The sequence below is a fragment of the Diplotaxodon limnothrissa genome, linkage group LG11 (assembly GCF_057381915.1).
Source record: "Diplotaxodon limnothrissa isolate DT_005_m linkage group LG11, D_limnothrissa_male_GT1.1, whole genome shotgun sequence".
NCBI classification, from domain to species: domain Eukaryota; kingdom Metazoa; phylum Chordata; class Actinopteri; order Cichliformes; family Cichlidae; genus Diplotaxodon; species Diplotaxodon limnothrissa.
The window spans coordinates 24,881,005-24,899,142 of record NC_140606.1 but is presented as its reverse complement, the minus strand read 5'-3'; the positions used below and the strand labels follow the sequence as shown (position 1 = coordinate 24,899,142).

The following is an 18,138-nucleotide window of genomic DNA, read 5'->3' as shown; positions in this document are numbered from 1 at the left end:
GCTAAAATAAGATGCAGTCATTTTTATAAAAACAATTTTTTAAATACATGATTCCAAGAAAATAACTACCTTGGCTGAGGTGTTGTCAAGGTTACGGCTAATAAATAACTCTTCCAACTAACCATGGTAACTTTGTATGGATGCAAAGTAAATGTTACAAGTGTATACCACACTAGAAATTAAATGTTAGCGAGAAAGTTGATATTTATTAAATTCGTTTCTTTTTTTTAGTGTCCGCAACACATTTACTCTCTTCTGCCATGTTTTTATTTATGGCTGTGCCAACTGTTCTTGTGGGTCACTCGTTTTATGGGGTTTATGTGCAGGCATAAAATAGCAACTTTTTTTTACACTTTTGCTTTGATATCTGGGCTCATTCTGGGAACTCATCAGCTAGTCTGCCTATGTAGTCTCAGGGAATGATTGCCATTCCCGCTGTGAGGATAGCGGATAGTTTGAGACTTCCTTTTTATATGTGGTGGTCATTTTTTTCCTAATGCTGTATCCCATAGTGTAGTGGTTTACGGTGAAAGGTCCATGGTTTCATCTTGGGAGGAGAGAAAAATCCCTTGGGAGTTGTATCAGGAGAGTCATCTGGTGTAAAAATCTGCCAAATCAAGGATGCGCAGCTACCTGCTGTGATGACCCCATGTGTGAATAAGGAAGCAGCAGAAAGTGGCTTTTAATGGAACGTTAAAGAACGTTAAAGAATCCCCAAATGATAGTTGATGGCTTTAAGATTGCTTTGCGGCAATCTTTTGTCCTCTACGCTTACTCAGACATGATTGGTAAACAATAAAAGCCAGAACGCTTCAGATTGTGTATGTTCATATTCTTTATCGAAACGATTGTGTGAGCTGTAGAGAAGCTAGAGTGGAAATTTTCCTTACATTTCAACAGATTTTAAACCAGTTCAGTTATTTTTGTCTTTGTTAGGTGGGAATTCAGATGATAATTATGATCAGTAATACTTCCAGGTCTGTCCATAAGTGAAACTGTTTTTTTCCCTTTACGTTTTATGTATATGAACCTAGTTAGTGTATTGTAGATAGAAAACTGTAACAGGAAACACACACACGATAGACAATATAAATGTAAACATGGATACTGAAATTCAATATGTCAAAGGAATGTGAATTATACACTAAATACACAGTTATAGTGAAGACATCTGTTGGGGTTTGAAGTAGTGAAACCAGCAGTATGCTTGATTGTACTGCAGAAATAGTGTTTGCTTGAGCCATTCCTGAGCATAGAACTCTTTGAGTTAATCGTCAGATAATTTCATGAATACTTAATGTAATAGACAAATGTGTAAAGCTGTTTCTCCCACACTAATGTCCTCCTCCAAACAGGATTAAAATGCAGACTGGCGTTTGTTCATCGAAGCCGACCACCAGTCTGTTAGTATTGTTCTGATTCCAGGGGTACACTAGAGTTGTCTTGAAAATCATTAAAGCCGTTAAAAATGACTATCTAAACAAGTGAATAATAGCAGCAGGCATCCTGTGGGCTGCCCTGTTGTAGTCCTTGGAGGATTTCCCTCAAAAATAAATCAGATTATAATGAGGCAGATTGTGCTGCAACAATACAACGAGTGGTTAAACTGAAACGGTAATGCGTCCTCTGAGTTCTTGGTTGCATTTAAATTTCCACGCTTTTCCCCCTGACTGCAGCCCCTTCAGTATGCTAACGCAGCACTGCCTTCAAAACAAACCAGAAGAAAAGGTGTATGTCTGCTTATTCACTGTTTATCTCCTTTTTTGTTTTGTTCCCTTTCAGTGTGTCAGATTCTACCCAAAGGCGTTGTCTCTGTGATAGGTCCCGCCTCCAGCCCCGCCTCTGGCTCTACTGTCAGTCACATATGTGGGGAGAAGGAGGTGAGGGGTGGAAGATAAACATGTCTCATAGCTTTTCCCGTCCTGTTTGCTACCATTGCTGCTCATGTAGGTCTGATGAATGTTGACTTGCTTGTTCTGTTCCTTCTGATATAATTAAGCTTCACCCACTACTTCGTGCTGCTTTCTTACTTCTTTTTATTAAATGCATTTTTTGGCGTAGGTCCCTCCGTTTTCTGCCCTTCCCACCTTTCTCATCTCCGTTCTCAGCCTCTAGCTACTCAAATGAATCATCCTTAATCACCACAGATCTGTGTTTTCTTGCCTTTCTTATTAGTTTCCTCTCCTCTCATCAGATTCCTCATGTAAAAATTGGACCCGAGGAAACTCCTCGCCTGCCGTACCTGCGCTTTGCGTCTGTTACTCTGTACCCTAGCAACGAGGACCTGAGCCTGGCCATTGGAGCCATCTTGCGCTCATTCAGCTACCCCTCAGCCAGCCTGGTCTGCGCCAAGGCTGAGTGTAAGTACATGCTGCGTGTTGTATAGTTAAACAGTTTATTATGTGTGACTGCGTGGCTGTGTTTGTATTTAGGTGGGTGTAAATGCATCGGCAGTGTTGCTGCGTGCCCGATTACCTCACGTACTGTATGTGTATGTTTGTGTGTATGTGCAAATTGCTCTGTGGGAGTGTTGGCAGATTCACTGTTACACTGTTTGGGCGGATATGACTGTTTGGCGCTGCTGGACATTCATTTTTGACAGTCTGGTCATGAAGTTCTGTCTGTTGTCAGAGTTCAGAACATGGCTCATGCTGCAGCCCTCCCAATTATTACTCATGCTCTTGCACACTGTCTCTTATCCACCTCAGAGGGTTGTTAGGCCAAACCAGTATAATAAATATTCTTGTTTAAAATGCTTTCCAGTATTGGAGGAACTTAGGGGACATTTGATTTAACTTTGCCCGGCACTCAGAGAGCTTTAACATCACAGGGGATTCAGGGCTTAGCCACTCGCCCTATTTATTTTCATTTTGAAAGAGTGTGTTATTGATTTATAATGCACTCCCCAAACCAGAGCCTAAGGAATTAAAGCGCTTGGCAGGATGATGACTAGTATTAATAATAGTATTGTGGTATTCAAACACTTTGTGATACAAACACTTTTTTTTTAAATAGTAGAGGTGTAATGGTTAAAAAAAATAACAAAAGAAACCCCCGCGGTCTCTTGCTTTTCTGTTTTCCCTTTTTCTGATAACCTTCCTGTTGCTGTAGACATAAAAAGTTAAGTGCAGCAGCTCAGTGCAAGAATGTAAACGCAGACAAAACAGAAGGATTATGTGACAGAGACACCTCGGGAGGAATAAGTGACAGTTGTGGCAGAGAAGAGGAGGAATCGCTTCATCATTATAGTAAACTGAAGGTTTAGGAAGCTGTTGTTTTCTTGTTGGTATAAACAGCATGTTTGTAAATATATGATGGGTAATAGTGGTTGAGAAAAGGCTCACGTGTCCTGTTCTTATGTTGTTTGTGCTAGTTAGCCGTGTGGAGGTTCTGTGGCAGTCTGGTAGAAGCCTAAATGTTTAAAGATCATAAGAACATAAACTCAGTCTGTTAGTTTTGTTAATATATAACTCATACAAACATGATAAAATGTCCTCCTCCTGGATATGAGCTGTATACTATAAACTTAGCAGGCACTTTATTAACTACACCTGTTAAACGATTGTTTTTTTTTTTTTGTTTTTTTTTTTTTTTGGCCTGTCCCGTTTGGCTCTTTTGCCATCAGAATTGTTGTCTAAAGGCAAAGAAAGATGCCCAACGGATTTACTTTACCAAACTGACCATCCCAGCCTTGCCGTAATGGTCCATTTGATTCACCTTTTATTGTTTATTTTATTTTCACTTACTGAATACGGGACAGACTTGACTGGGGGAAAGAAGGGGAGAAAGAAAGAGGGAAAGAGAAACAGCTGAGAAGAGGGACGGGGGAGAAGGGCAAAAGACAAAAACCAACAGAACGGGCAGAGAAAAAAAAATGCATATATCAATCACCTGGATCACCTGCTGAGAAAGAAAAAAGAAAGCAAGCAGAAGAGAACAAGAGTAATAGAATAAACAACATCACAATGATATATGGGAATATGACAGTAAATACTAAATGTTAAACATTATTGTGCAGCACATAAGATCAACAGAACACAGTGTGCTTTGAGGTAGGAGCCAAAAAGGGTGTAGTTTGTGGGTGTGATCACCCGTGTGTACACCTGTGAGCATGGACGCGCTTGTTTTTTGTTTTTTTAAAAGGTTCCTTCATGTAATAATCTGCTAGAGGGTGTGGGGGGGCCACAGCCCCGTCCTCCAGGGCGTGAAGCAGGTGTGGAGGAGATCAAAACTCCAGACATCCAGAGGCCCCCAGAACACAAGAGACCAAGGAAGACCAACAGAGGGGCAGCTGCGCCACTGTCCCGGAAAGAGCTGAGGAGAGTCCCAGATGAGGGCTCACTCAGCAGCCGCGGAGCAGAAGCCAGGGGGAGTTGCAGTGACGCGCCCGTGAGCTCCGCCGGCAGCCAGCTGCGCCTGAGTGACCGAGCCCCAGGCCGAGAGGCCGGGGGCACCCCACCTCCGAAGTGGCCCGAGCGAGCCCCAGGCTCCAGGCCCCGATAAGCGGCCGCCAAGGAGTGAGCCGGTGTGTACCTGGACGCCCATCCCCGGACACAAAGAACCACCAACGCACCGATGTCTGAGGGGGTCCGCCACTGGCAGGGGAAGTGGTGGTAGGGGGAGATAGGCCTCCAAACCTTGGAGGGCCTGAGATGTCCCCAGAGAGGTGGCGCCTGACACCCAACCTGACATATAGACACAGACATACAGGCACACACAGATACAAACATCCATTCCCACCCTCATGCTCTCATATGCACTTACTCCACACTCAACCAACGTGGAGACATACATAAAGAGACGTTGTACACACGATCACACTCCCCAAGCATACTCTACAAACCGGGTCTAGGTGCCCCCGCCCCTGGAGGGGGGAACTGCACCCAGACCCAGGTGGTGTTTCCCTTTTCCCTGCGGTGGGGAGAGGCAGACCGCCCCGACTCCGCAGCAGCAGGAAGGCTCCACACTCCAGACCGCAGTCGGACGGCCAACTCCTCCTCCTAGTCCTAGCCCCCCTGCTCCAGCAGGTCGCAGAGAACGGGGGTGAGAGAAGACTCCGAACCTCCCTCCACCCGCTCATTGTAATGTTGATGCATGTGTGTTCTAAGGTGCATTTAAAACCCAGGAGGGCATGGAGCTACCTGCCAGAGAGCAGCAGGTAAGTGCATGGTCCCTCCTGCTAGCCCTCAATGTCTACGTGTATTTAAAATTGAGAGGTGGGCAACGATGCCAGGGGTGGGGTGTACACCCTGATGGTACTCTGGACTCCGTGTATCGTGCCCACCCCCAAGATCCTATATGTATGTGTAATGAGAGTGTGAGTAATGTGAATGTCTAAGTTGTGGGATAAAATTGAGGCAGAGGCAGCCAGAAGGGGACAGGGGGGGGGGGGGGGGGGGGTAGCCTCCTCTGCACCCTGGTGACATACCCCTACTCCAAGGCCCTGCATGTGTGGGTGGTTGTGGTGGAGCGGGAAGAGGGAGGCAGCTGGAGATGGGGAGGGAAGGAAGGGAGGGGCTGTTAAACGATTGTTAGTGTAATTATCTATTCAGCCAATCACATGGGAGCACCTCAGTGCATTTAGACATGTAAAGATGGTCAAGATGTCCTGCTGGAGATCAAACTGAGCATCAGAATCTACTTGAGTCTTCTTACACAGTCATCTCCAGCGTTTACAGAGAATGATCTGAAAAAAGAGAAAATATCCAGTGAACAGCAGTACTGGGCGAAGATGCCTGTTGATGTCAGAGGTCACGGAGAGGAAGGTATGCAGAAGAGCATCTCTGAAAGACATGAAACATTGAAGCTCCAGCAGCAGAAGACCACATTGGATGTCACTCCTATCAGGTAAGAACAGGAAACTTTGCATGGGCTCACCAAAACTGGAAACAACTGGTTTCTTCAGCATGACTGCAGTCAAATGGCCTCCACAGTCATGAGACTTCAGTCCGATAGAGCACCTACTGGCATGTAGTGGAACGGGAGATTCACATCATGGATGTGCAGCTGACAAATCAGCAGCAACTGTGTGATGTCATGATGTTAATATGGATAAAAATCTCTGAGAAATGTTTCCAGCACCTTGTTGAATCTGTGCCATGAAGAATGAAGGCAGCTCTGAAGGCAAACGGGAGCCCAACTTGATACAATTCAATGAGATCTTTCTCCAGTTTCTAATCTCATTTATTACAGCACAATGATCAGGTTATAAATTATGGTCTTCATTAGAGTCACAAAGGAGGGTGATTCAGAAAATGCTTTGGGGCGGGCTTACATTGTGAGTGACAAGTCACTACTGCACGAGAGATCCACACCCTGCTTGTCGTGTCTGCTTCCAAAACAGGTGACAGCAGAAATACTCGAGACTTCACTAACGGGATGGTTGTCATCACTGTGTCTTTGTCCTTCTTTTATATGCAGTCTATGGATATGATGCAAAAATGTGGCTCAGAGATCAGTGTATAAATTGAATCATTCCACCCCTATTAAATACATGACAGAATATGCCTACGTTCTCTGCAAATCCTAATTTTTCCACCAAACTTTTTGTCCACTTCTCTGCAAAAACGAGTTGGTATAATTTGTTTTGCAGCTTTTGACTCCTCACACCAGCCACGCGAAACCGTCCAAGAACAGAAGGGCACTTACATAAAGAATTAGTGGGACCACTGAAGTCTGAACACATCCCTCGGCAGTGTTAAAAGGGTAGTTTTGACAAACAAAAAGCTCTGACATTATGAAAAATTGATTCAATCACTGAGATGCTTTCATTATCTTTCCAGCAGTTAGCCAGCGGTCCCCTGGTTTCCTGAAAGTAAGCTGAATTCCTTGTGGACTTGTCATTTCATTGAACCAAGAGAGCTTTGAAATGGCATCAGACACCTTTTTCAGTTTCGATCATCTGTTGAATGGGTAGATAAGAGCCTTGTCTTTTACCGGGCTTTTTCTCTCATAATAATTAGAGGCGGCAGATCGCCTGATAGTTACCGTGTGGGTCAAAATGCACAGCTTTTATTGGTGGAGGAACTGAAGAGTGCATTTTTGTGTAACATATTTGGCTTGAAGGTGATCTTTACAAGGTTATCGCACTCACAGACTCTGACCCACTTGGCTGCGCTATCTATCGCCGTGGAGCTGGTTGCCATGGCTGCCGAATAGGTGCTAACTGCCACTCAACAGGCTTGTTCCACACTCTGAACAACTGTGTGGGTGTGTATGTGACACTGTTTGTGTGTGTTTGATGTCATTGGGTTACTTGTATGAATGTCAGCGTGTGCTTTTGTGTGCGGCGGCTCTGCTGTGGCGCTGCAGAGGTTAAACATCAGACAATGTTTACCGCTCAGCCCACTTGTTTTATTCATCATGTTTACACCAGTGTAAAGTGAATTCTGTCTTTTATTTTTTATTTATTTATTTGGCAGCAAAGTAAGTAATGCGCAAAGTCACACATTTTGCTTACACCCACCATAGATGCAGATCCTAATTAAGGCGTGTATTTAGAATCGGGTCAGTTTTGCAACAGCGTCCTAATGGCTTTAATCTAATTTATCCGTCTTTTAGCCAGATATTCTGTTAAATGAGTCAGAGATTTTTGGGTCATTTCTGATGAATCCTTCTCTCGCTGTGCCTGGGTCAGTACTTGCTATCTGAGCCTAATTCCATTATGCAGTTTTCATGAGATGGATGAGGTTAAGGACAGCGAGAGGGAGAGACTGAGCACAAGGAGCAGAAGACGGTGGCAGTGTTGGAGCAAGATGGATAAAGACAGAGAGAAGTAACTAGAGCACAGGGCTAAGACAGGAGAGATAGAGAGGTTAGAGCTTCTCTGCGCGAGAGAATATGTGAACGAGGGAAAGTGAGAGAGGGGAGTAGAGGAAGCTGTAAAGTGCATTGATTTTTTTTTCTTCTTCCCCCTCCTTCCTCAAACTAATTAAAGTTTTGGCCTGGTTCAGTGATTACCCCACTGCTTACAGAGGCTTTCTCCTGCTGAAGGGCTCTGTGTGCTACCTCTTCCCTCCTCTGCTCCTTTCTCTTCCCTTCCCTTTGTCCCACAGATGCCTGCCCCACCATTTATTTACATAGCTAGGGGTTCTTTACTATGGAATTACAATTAGGAGGCATCAGAGCTGAGTTTCTAGTAAAGGCTTATTCCACCCATGTTGTCAAGTGAGTCTTGACATTGGTTTGACTCATATTCAAGAGGAATTTGCTTGAAGTGTTTTAAGTACTTTATTCCAGTCTTTCAGCTTCTCTTTCTGCCCATCTTCTTTTATTTTTTTTGCCATAGGTTTTCATGATTATTGCAGGTCCAGTTTTGCTATTGGAGTGTAAGATTTTCCATTTTTCGAGCACATGCTGTTGTACTCAAAGTGCATAGTGTACATTACGCAGAGATCCGAAAAGCATTAACTGAAGGATGAGACAACGCAGGCAAAGTGCATTACAAAGCACTCAAAGAGCACATAACTCTGCTGAGGCTGCACGACCTTCTGAATTTATTATTCTATTAATAAAATGTTCGGAAATTTGTCATGTTGATTGGTTGATGGCGTCCATCAATTTTGGAGGATACCTAAAACCTGTCTGGGAATATTAGGGCTTTGAACAGAAATAAATTTCTATTGAGGCAGACTCACAAGAACCAAGTTGTGTGTGTGTGTGTGTGTGTGTGTGTGTGTGTGTGTGTGTGTGTGTGTGTGTGTGTGTGTGTGTGTGTGTGTGTGTGTGTGTGTGTGTATATGAGTTATGTTATGTCCTCCTGCTGCAGAAACATAGACTGCACAAATGGCTTTCGGTTTTGCATCCTTTCGATATAGATTTATATACAGATAACTGCATTTCTTTTCTGGTTGCAGTAGTATGATGCATTTAAATGCATCAATCCATTTATGGTCTTTATCAATATTTATCAGTTTTTTTAAAATATTATCGAGGAAAACATACAGTACTGTGCAGAAGTCTTGAGTCACCCCTCATTACTTAATGTTGCTAGGAAAATGGGAAATAGGTGCAGAGATTTGCTCAAACATATGTATTCATATGTTGCTCATATACATCCCGAGAACCAGCCTATTCATTTATGTCCTCTTTGGGTTGTATCTTTTGACCTTATTGAGCTACCCTACCCCTAAGTCACCTAAAGGTTCAATGGGAAGGTTTGTTTTCCCTCTGTTCTCAGGAGTATATGCATATGTATGTTGCACATATATCTTTGCAAGTACATGATAACGTAAAGTCTATGAGGCAAAATTGAGTTTGTGCAATTCTAGAGAGCTTAAAGTTAATATTTAGTGTGACCACTTTCAAGCTTATGATTTCTTTCAGTAGTCTTCAGGAATAATTCTGCAGGCTTCTTGGAGGACATGCAAAGTTCTTCTTTGGATGTTGGCTACCTTTTATTCTTCTCTCTTCCAAGCTGATCTCACACTGCTTCAGTAATGTTGAGGTGTGGGCTCTGGGGAGGCCAGTCGATGACTGATAGCGTGCCATTGTGTGTTTTTCTGTCTGGGTAAAAATTCAAATTTGGATTAATCACTCCACAAGACCTGTTATCACTGATATTCAGTCCATTCCTGAGTAATTTGTTGTACCTCAGCCTTGTTTAACCTTTTTAAGTATGGCTTCTTGACAGCCACCCGTCCACTGACGGCATTTCTGACGAGGCTTCAGTGAACAGTGGATGGATCAGCTTCATCTCTCAGGTCTTGGTTCAGATCTTTGATGGATTTTTTTTTTTAAATTTCTTAACAATATGACTCTCTGGTACTGTTCATCAGCTTGAGATGTTTTTTTAGTCCTCCACTTCCTTTATCTTTCTTGAGGACACACTGCACACCATGCTGACATTAAGAATCAAACTGTTGGTACAAAAATACAATTTTATGCCTGTCAAACTATGTTATCTTTGCCGTGTTTCATAGGTTTATCTGACAAATGGGAACGATTTTCTGTGCTGTTGTGTCAGGCTGCCAACAAAGTGCCTAAAGATACAATTTAAGATTAGTTTTTGCTAATCCCAAAAAGTTGAGTCTGTTAATCTGGACATGAGTTAGAAGTCTTTTGAATGGTTTGAATGGTTCATAGGTGTGTGTTAAGTAACAAAAAACATTCATGTGAAAGCTCCCAGATACAAGGACTAGACTGAAAACGAGTGACAAAGCAGCCAATGTCCAAAGAAAAACTTCAAAGGACTTTCAGGAGAATTATTGAAGAAAACCATGTTAGCAGATTACAAGATAGTCTATCTCCTTGGAAGCAAAGCATAAAGAAACGAGGGCTGATTCAAGATTTTTTTTCACAACACCGTAAATATAAAATCTAACTACATGTAGTGAAGATAGAGGTGAAAAATAACACAAATCCCCATAACTTGTTAAAATGCATATCTGCATCTTTTATGCACGTCCGGATTGATGGAATAACCTCTGCATAACAATTGTCCCGAACATCCCTGGGTGTAAACAGACGTACCCTGAGCTGACAGATTCATCTGGAGTCATAGATTTATTGGAAAATAAATGCAACCTTTGAGTCACAGTTGAGGTGTCGCGAGAGCACGGTGGCACTTATCAGCATCGAAAACAAATCACTTGTTTTCCGCATAATTCTTCTCCATATTTCTGTAAAATGCCGTATGTCAAGTAGGTTGTTAACTAAGAGGGAAACAAACAAACAAGGCAGAGCTGATAAGAAAAATCTTTTTTGTCGGAATTACAATAGATAAAAAAAATAAGTCCTAGTGAGAGATATGGTTAATGGGAACACGCGGCAGACTTCATATTAAATGATATTTCATTTCCTGGGGATTTAGACAACCCATCAATCATGCTTTGCAACGAGACACTAATATATGACCATTCCAGGATAAATCAGATTTTCAAATGTCCTGCATTGGTTACGTTTTGAAAAACACGAGTCGTATCTACTGATACAGACACTGATGCGCGCCTCGTCCCTGTTTTCGTTCTCCCTCAGGCCTGCTGAGATTGGAGGAACTGGTTCGCCGCTTTCTCATCTCCCGGGAGACCCTGTCAGTCAGGATGCTAGATGACAACCTGGACCCTACGCCTCTGCTGAAGGAGATCCGTGACGACAAAGTGGCCACGATCATCATTGACGCCAACGCTTCCGTCTCCTATCTCATCCTCAAGAAGGTGAGTTCGCAAACGTCAATACGTTCCCCAGAGCCACCTACACATTTTCAGGAGTCGAAGCTACTCTTGCATACAGTGCAAGCAGTATGTCTCAAGGGGGTTCGCGTATATCTCTCTTTTATGTACCCACATGAAGGGCATGCGGAGCTCACCATCTGTAAAATAATAAAACAACTCGCTCGGAGCTCCACAGGCTACACATTTGTTGTTGTTACTGAATTAACATCTATTTTTACCTTCTCTGCCCTCCAGAGCTGCATAGGGAACAATATTTATGCGTGTCTGCCAGCAACGATCACTTACATTCTTATGAAAGTATTTGACAAAAGAACATCTTTTGCTGGTATGTGGTGCAGATGTTACCCAAGCTTGTTCTGATTCATGGTACGGCTTGTAACGCCGATAGCCAGCACAGTGAGTCATGGCTTGAATGTGTATGGGATGTTTTTACTGGGTATATTTGAGCCGCTGCCCGCCCTCAGCGAAATGTCCTAGTGTTAGCCTGATGATGTAAAACTGTGATTAACGTATGCTCTCTCCACCCCCTCCCCACTTTTCTCCCTCACACCCTCTCCCCTTTTGTACCCCGACTGCTTCCTTTCCTCTCTGCCTGTCCAGTAGCTCTCCTCCTTTGCCCCCTCTTTGCCTTTATCAATCCGTCCATATCCTCCATTATTCTACCGTTTCCGCATTCTCCACTTGTTTGATCTTATTTCCTCTCCCTCTCTCTTTTTGTCTCGCAGGCGTCAGAGCTTGGGATGACATCAGCATTTTATAAGTACATCCTCACCACAATGGTAAGAGTACGCAAATTGTTCCCCTTCCCTTCTTCTGTCCTCTCTTCCTTCATTTTTCCTCCTTCCTCTCTCCTGCTTTTCCTCCTCTTTCTGTCCCTTTATGAGCCAGCAAAGGTGTTAACAGGAAGAAAGTACTCAATAGGTGGAAGTACAGAGAGGTGAGGGAAAAAAAGAGAGAGGCGAAGAAGAAAGAAGAGGGAGACATTTGAAAAACGAATTACTGTATGAAGATGTGGATGTGCAGAGGAGGATGGTGGGAGGAAAAGAGAAAATAAAGTGGGGGTCTGGGGTGGAGGTGATGACAGATGTGATGTGCCCTTTTTCTTCTGCCACCCGCCACCTTCCCGAAGCTTGCGGTGTTTTCATCCTTCTCCTTGATATGCTCCCCTCCTTTTCAAGCGTTTGAATAAATGTACCATTTTATGTTGCGCGTCTGATTTTTATTTTTTCACTTTCCTCTCTCTGCCCTCTGTGCGGGATGTGGTCCTGTGCTTTTAGATGTACTTGTATGCATATTACTTTGAAAAAAAGAAAGAAAACTCTGTTCCATTAACCTCTATTTTCCTTGTATCTCAGTCTCCGCTTTTCTTCTAGCTCTCCATCAGAGATTAGATGCTGTCACTCCCCGTAGCCTCTTTTTTTCTTTACCACCCTCTTCTATTGCACAGTATTTTTCTTCTGTGCTAAGATTTGATAGCCTGTCAACATCACCCTGTCACACACCTCAATTTTCTCTTTTTCCTGCAAACACCCTTCCCACTCCTCCTCCTCCTCTTCCTCTGTAGGACTTCCCCCTGCTGAGACTGGATGACATAGTCGATGAGCAGTCCAACATTGTCGGCTTCTCCATGTTTAACACCACCCATCCCTTCTATTTGGAGTTCATCAGGAGCCTCAATCTGTCTTGGAGGGAGGGCTGTGACCTAACGTACCCCGGCCCTGCGGTCAGTATCTCGAGCCCATGAGTACTCATGCGTGCACGCTATTAGAGCTAATTTTTAATGCTTTGTTTATATGCCACACAACATTAAGCTACTTTATTCCTCACACTGATTCATGGAGCACTTAAACGACTCCAGCTAGTCTTTTGCTTGTATTTAATGGGTATTGATGTATCCATCTTTGTTTCCTCCCCATTGGTTTACTCGAACCTCTACATCTTTTCCCTCCTCTTCTTATTTTCCTGCCTTCTCCCCCCCCCCCCTTCCCCCCATTCCTTGTTAATCTTTCAATCCTCTCTGCACCTCTAATTCCCGTTAACTCTTTTTTTCTCTTTCTCTCTTCTTGTTTCTATCCATCTCACTTTTCCCCCGCCTCCCCTCTCCACCTTCCACAGCTTTCTTCAGCGTTGATGTTTGACGCTGTGCACGTGGTAGTGGGGGCAGTGAGGGAACTGAACCGCAGTCAGGAAATTGGAGTGAAGCCACTCAGCTGCACCTCACCTCAGATCTGGCAACACGGGACCAGTCTTATGAACTATCTGCGCATGGTAAAGCTCCATATTTACTATATGTCCAAAGCAGGAAACAAGATGTAACATCAGTTTAATCTTCTTTTTACATTCACGCTTTTCTTAACATCCTTGAGTAAACTGCGACTCCTATTTATTAACGCTAGTAAGATTAGTGTTGCTGCAATTAGCATTTATTTTTAGAGTAGGTTAAACTTGAGAAAACACAGAAAATACTGTTTTAAAATTGCTATTCTACAAAGCCTCAGGTGACATCTTCAATTAGAGCTTGAAACAGTTACCGCACTTGGAGTACTGAGTCGATGGAAATAAACCTACCATAATTTTTATAGCCAGTTAATTATTGGAAAGACTAAATATGAGCTGTTTCCAGCCATAAAAAATTGAGGATTTTCCTTATGTGAAATTAAACTGACTCTTAATGTTTGGGAATGTTGGTTAGCAAAAACGAAATATCATTTTGTGACCATCTGCCGCTCCCATCAGCGCGTTAATGATCCACCCCACTCGCTGCTCACGATGTGGATTTTGATCTCAGACACACACCTGTCACATTTTGTGCCTGTAACTAGGTTACAGTGTTGGACAAATTATTCAAAACCTCCTTTATGATGTTTTCTGCTAGAGCTGAGTTCTCCAAGACTACATTTGGAGAACACACACAGAGAAAAACAGACTCCCAGGGGAAAAACAACAACAAACAGTTAGTTTGATAAGTATTTGGACAATAACACAATTCTTGTGATTGTGTCTTTGTACACCGCCACAGTGGATTTTAATTCAAACAATTAAAATGTGATTGAAGTATAGACTTTAAGCTTTAATTCACAGGGCTTAACACAAATGTCACATTAATTGTTTAGGAATTACAGACACTGTCAAACACAGTTCCCCTTGTTCAGAGGCTTAAAAATAATTGGATCAAATAACACAATTTCAAATTTGAGAATTGCTTTTAATACATGGCTGAAAATCCTTTGACTCCCAGATATCTGGAACCCATGGACATCACCAAATGCTGTGTTTCCCCTCCCGGGATGCTCTGCCATGGTTTATCTGGAGCCACCTACACTTGCTGCTTGTTTGTGGGGCTCCCTGCACTTGGTTTTACCTTCAGTGACTGAAACACTGCTCTGATGACCTGTGATCACGAGATTTGGAGACTTGGCTACTCACAAATATCCTATTTCTTTGCCTTGGAAACTCTTGGGATGCTTTTGCAGTTTGCTTCGGGTCATTATCCATTTGCGCAGTGAAGGACCGTTCAATCAGTTTTGCAGCATTAGGCTGAATCTGAGCAGAGAGCGTAGCCCTGTACACTTCAGAATTCATCCTGCTACTTCTATCTGCAGTAACATTATCGATAAACACCAATAATGTGGTTCCCATGGCAGCCATGCATGCTCATGTCGTATGCTTCAGATGATGAGCTGTTTCTCTCTTCAATACTGATGAAACAAGTTCTTCATGTTTCATCAGTCTGTAGAATGGTTTTCAAACCAAACTCTTTCAGATGTTTTCTCTCCAATCTTGCCTTGTTGTTCTTGAGTGTAACCAGTAGTTTGCAGCTTGTTGTAAACCCTCACAAAGGTCTCTCTTGATTCTGTCTTTGATAATGACACGGCTATTTCCTCAAGAGTTGTCTTGATTGGTTTGATGTTGTGAAGTTGCTTTTCTTAACCAAGGAAAAAATATGCTCATCTACTTTATCTGTCTTTCAGGCCTATTATTAATAATGATGATAGTAATAAAAACAATAATGACAATAATAGCTATTTTATAGCACTTTTTACCATTGCAAAGTGTTTCACAGTTCGAATAAAAACCATGAATTAAAGATAAATATGAATGTTGTAGCATACAGACACGTAGTCAAACACTCGGTCTTGCATTCATTAATACAAACACACTTCCATACACACATTAGATGTAAATTATGGCCAAAGAAAGATGCTTTTTCAGATCACCTCTCTGACTTGCATTGGCATCTCGTTGGACCTCATACTGAGAGTTCAAGAAAACGGATAAAAACTACAATCAACCTCCACTTTTATCTGCTTAACTTGTCAAAGGAACACGGCTCATCTGGCAATGAAAACTGCTTGTCAAGCATCCAGTTACCTTTGGACCTCTGAAAATGTTAATGTAATACTTATTTAAACTCCTTGAATTAAAGCTGAAAGTCTGCACTTTAGTCACGTATTGAATGTTTGATTTAAAAGCCTCTGTGTTTGTGTAAAGACCCACAATTACAAAATTCTCCAAAAACTCGCTACAAAAACTTGGTACTTTGTAGCATATAAAAAAACTGAATGAAAAATCCAATAAATAGACTTATTCAATCTCCAAACATAGGTGTAGTATAAAGACACGCCACAGCAGTTTCTACACCGTCAAGATCACATTTTACCATAAAGACACACAAAAGAAACAGACAGATAAAAATGATGGCTTCTCCTCTTCATAGTGATTAAAAGCAGAGAAAAGCAAAGATGCTACCACTTGAGAAGGGATTGCATTAGCAGCATGTGTTCAGAAAAGACTCATAATTATTCATGACTCGTCATTTTGTTTAGTTTTCCTTTAACTGAAATATTGATAAATGAGAAGAGTACAGCTGAAATGTGTATCATCCTCATCTCATGTTGCATGTAACCTCTGTGTTTTGTTGTTCTTTGTCATCTCCCATCTCTGGTCGTCTGTTTCTCTCATCGACGACCTGTTGTCAAGGCAGCTCGAGTCTCATCTCTCACTGCCCCCGCCCCACCGGCCCGACATCTGTCTTTGTTAGTCAACATCATGGTGTGCTCCATCTTCAGCGCTGCGCCATTCATCATAGTTCTCGCTTACTGTGCCAGCACCTGGCTTTTGAAGAGAGGGAGCTGAGCTGTGAGCTGCAGGTCAGAGTCTTATTAGAGAGCTCTTGACCCTCTCTGCTGCTCTGCCTGAGCCTCTCGTCAGTCAGTTTCTCCTAGTTGATCCAAAACTGATCATCCTTGTCTAGTCCAGCCTCAGATGCTTTCTCTGCCTGTCTTAGTCTTTTTCCCTCTCTTTCCTCCTGATCACTGGTGATACTTTCTGTCTAACCATGACCGCTAGTGAGAAGAAGTATGTTTGCTTTATGCAGAATGCTGGCTTAGTTTATTTCTCCACATCTTTTCATGTTTTCTGTGTTCTCCACTCTCTGTTTTTCTTACCTTTCCTTCTCTCCTTCATGCTTCTGTCATACTTCCTCACCTCACTCTCTGTCTACCTGCCAGGTGGAGTACGATGGTTTGACAGGGCGAGTGGAGTTTAACAGCAAAGGTCAGAGGACCAACTACACCCTGCGGATCCTGGAGAAACACAGAGGAGGCCACAAAGAGGTCAGAAGTCACTTGCTATCATGCAGCAGCCAGGTCACATTGCCCTCAGGTTCTGGGTTAGTTACAGGTCACTTGTCTCATTTCAGAAAGCCTGCAGCGGCGTTTAACACGAGGTCAGCTTCATCACAAACTCCACTGATAGCAACCATATCTTTACTCTGTGATATACGTTTTATCTGAGATGCGGCTCATGTTTGAACAGTGGTTTCAGTTTGAATTAAATCTACATTTCACTGATTACAAATGTGGAGTGTTAAAGCACGGGAGCTATTTTCCTAAAGATTTGCTCGATTATTTGTTTTCTGATCTAAAAATTTAAAACCTCTGTGTCATAAACGACACATTTATTTTCTTTTTATGTTTACAAACAATAGCTTGACATTGGTTTGCAAAAATCTGTGTTTGATATTTGCCTTAAGCTCAGTGCACAGCAGACAGGTGTGCAGCTCTGCTCTGGTGTTTGTTTTTGTCTCGTATAGAACTGGATTTGCTTTAGGCTTAGTTTTAATCCGTATTTGATTTGGACTCTGTCCTTAATTGAACTCTGAGCTGGATTGTAGCTTGCAATAAGCTACACTAATGTGATCAATGATGGTTCCTTGAAAATCTTGTGCTCATCTTTTTTCACAGAAATGGATCAGAGGTGTAGGTGTAGTCTAACAATCAGATAGGTTTGAGTACATTAAAGGCTGGGCCATGAATCAATATCATCTCCCATTCCCTTTCAACAGAAATGTACCTTCACAGTACGGCCATGTTGGACAGGAGTAGAACCGAAGTTAGCAATTTTAATGAGCTAAGTTTTCACAGTGAAATGCAAATAAAGCACAGCTCATGTGGAGAACTCGGGGGACACTCAATTAAAACAATTAAAACAAAAAGCACACTCTTAACAAACCTACCTAACTTGTCTTGTTAAAATGAAGAAAAAATGAATTCTGTGCTCCCTTTCCTACTCTAAACAAACCAAGAGTACAGAATAGTTTTTCTAAACAAAGTGCAGCCTTAACTGTGGTAGAAGGAATATCAATGAGCAGAGAAAACAGGTTCACCATTGGCACGGTCTCCAGGGTGCAGCAACAGATTACAAAACTTCAAAGAGACTAGAATTCACTGACAAGCAGTGTGCACCAAACTACAACCGTCCTCTCGAACAGAGACACGCTCAAAGGGGCGGCACGGTGGCTCTAAATCACAGGAACAAGTGAAGGCACCATTTAGCAGCACACTCTAATCAGCATTTAAAGCCAGAATATGGGAACAAACTAATTAATGCTAAAAGTGAAAACATATATTTAATGTGCCCCTGCTTTAACTTTATTTGACTGGCAGTATGTAGATATAGTTATTGG

General features: G+C 42.5%; 1 protein-coding gene across 1 annotated transcript in view; it reads left to right on the top strand.

Moving 5' to 3' along the window:
• The window catches only part of grik5 (glutamate receptor, ionotropic, kainate 5), a 42,250-nt gene that overhangs the window by 3,469 nt on the left and 20,643 nt on the right, over nucleotides 1–18,138 (top strand). The window contains exons 3-9 of the mRNA XM_085365437.1: nucleotides 1,783–1,880; nucleotides 2,195–2,360; nucleotides 10,975–11,153; nucleotides 11,897–11,950; nucleotides 12,736–12,894; nucleotides 13,287–13,439; nucleotides 16,682–16,786. Of these exons, the coding sequence (XP_085221563.1) occupies nucleotides 1,783–1,880; nucleotides 2,195–2,360; nucleotides 10,975–11,153; nucleotides 11,897–11,950; nucleotides 12,736–12,894; nucleotides 13,287–13,439; nucleotides 16,682–16,786 (914 nt within the window). The remainder of the gene's footprint in view (nucleotides 1–1,782; nucleotides 1,881–2,194; nucleotides 2,361–10,974; nucleotides 11,154–11,896; nucleotides 11,951–12,735; nucleotides 12,895–13,286; nucleotides 13,440–16,681; nucleotides 16,787–18,138) is intronic.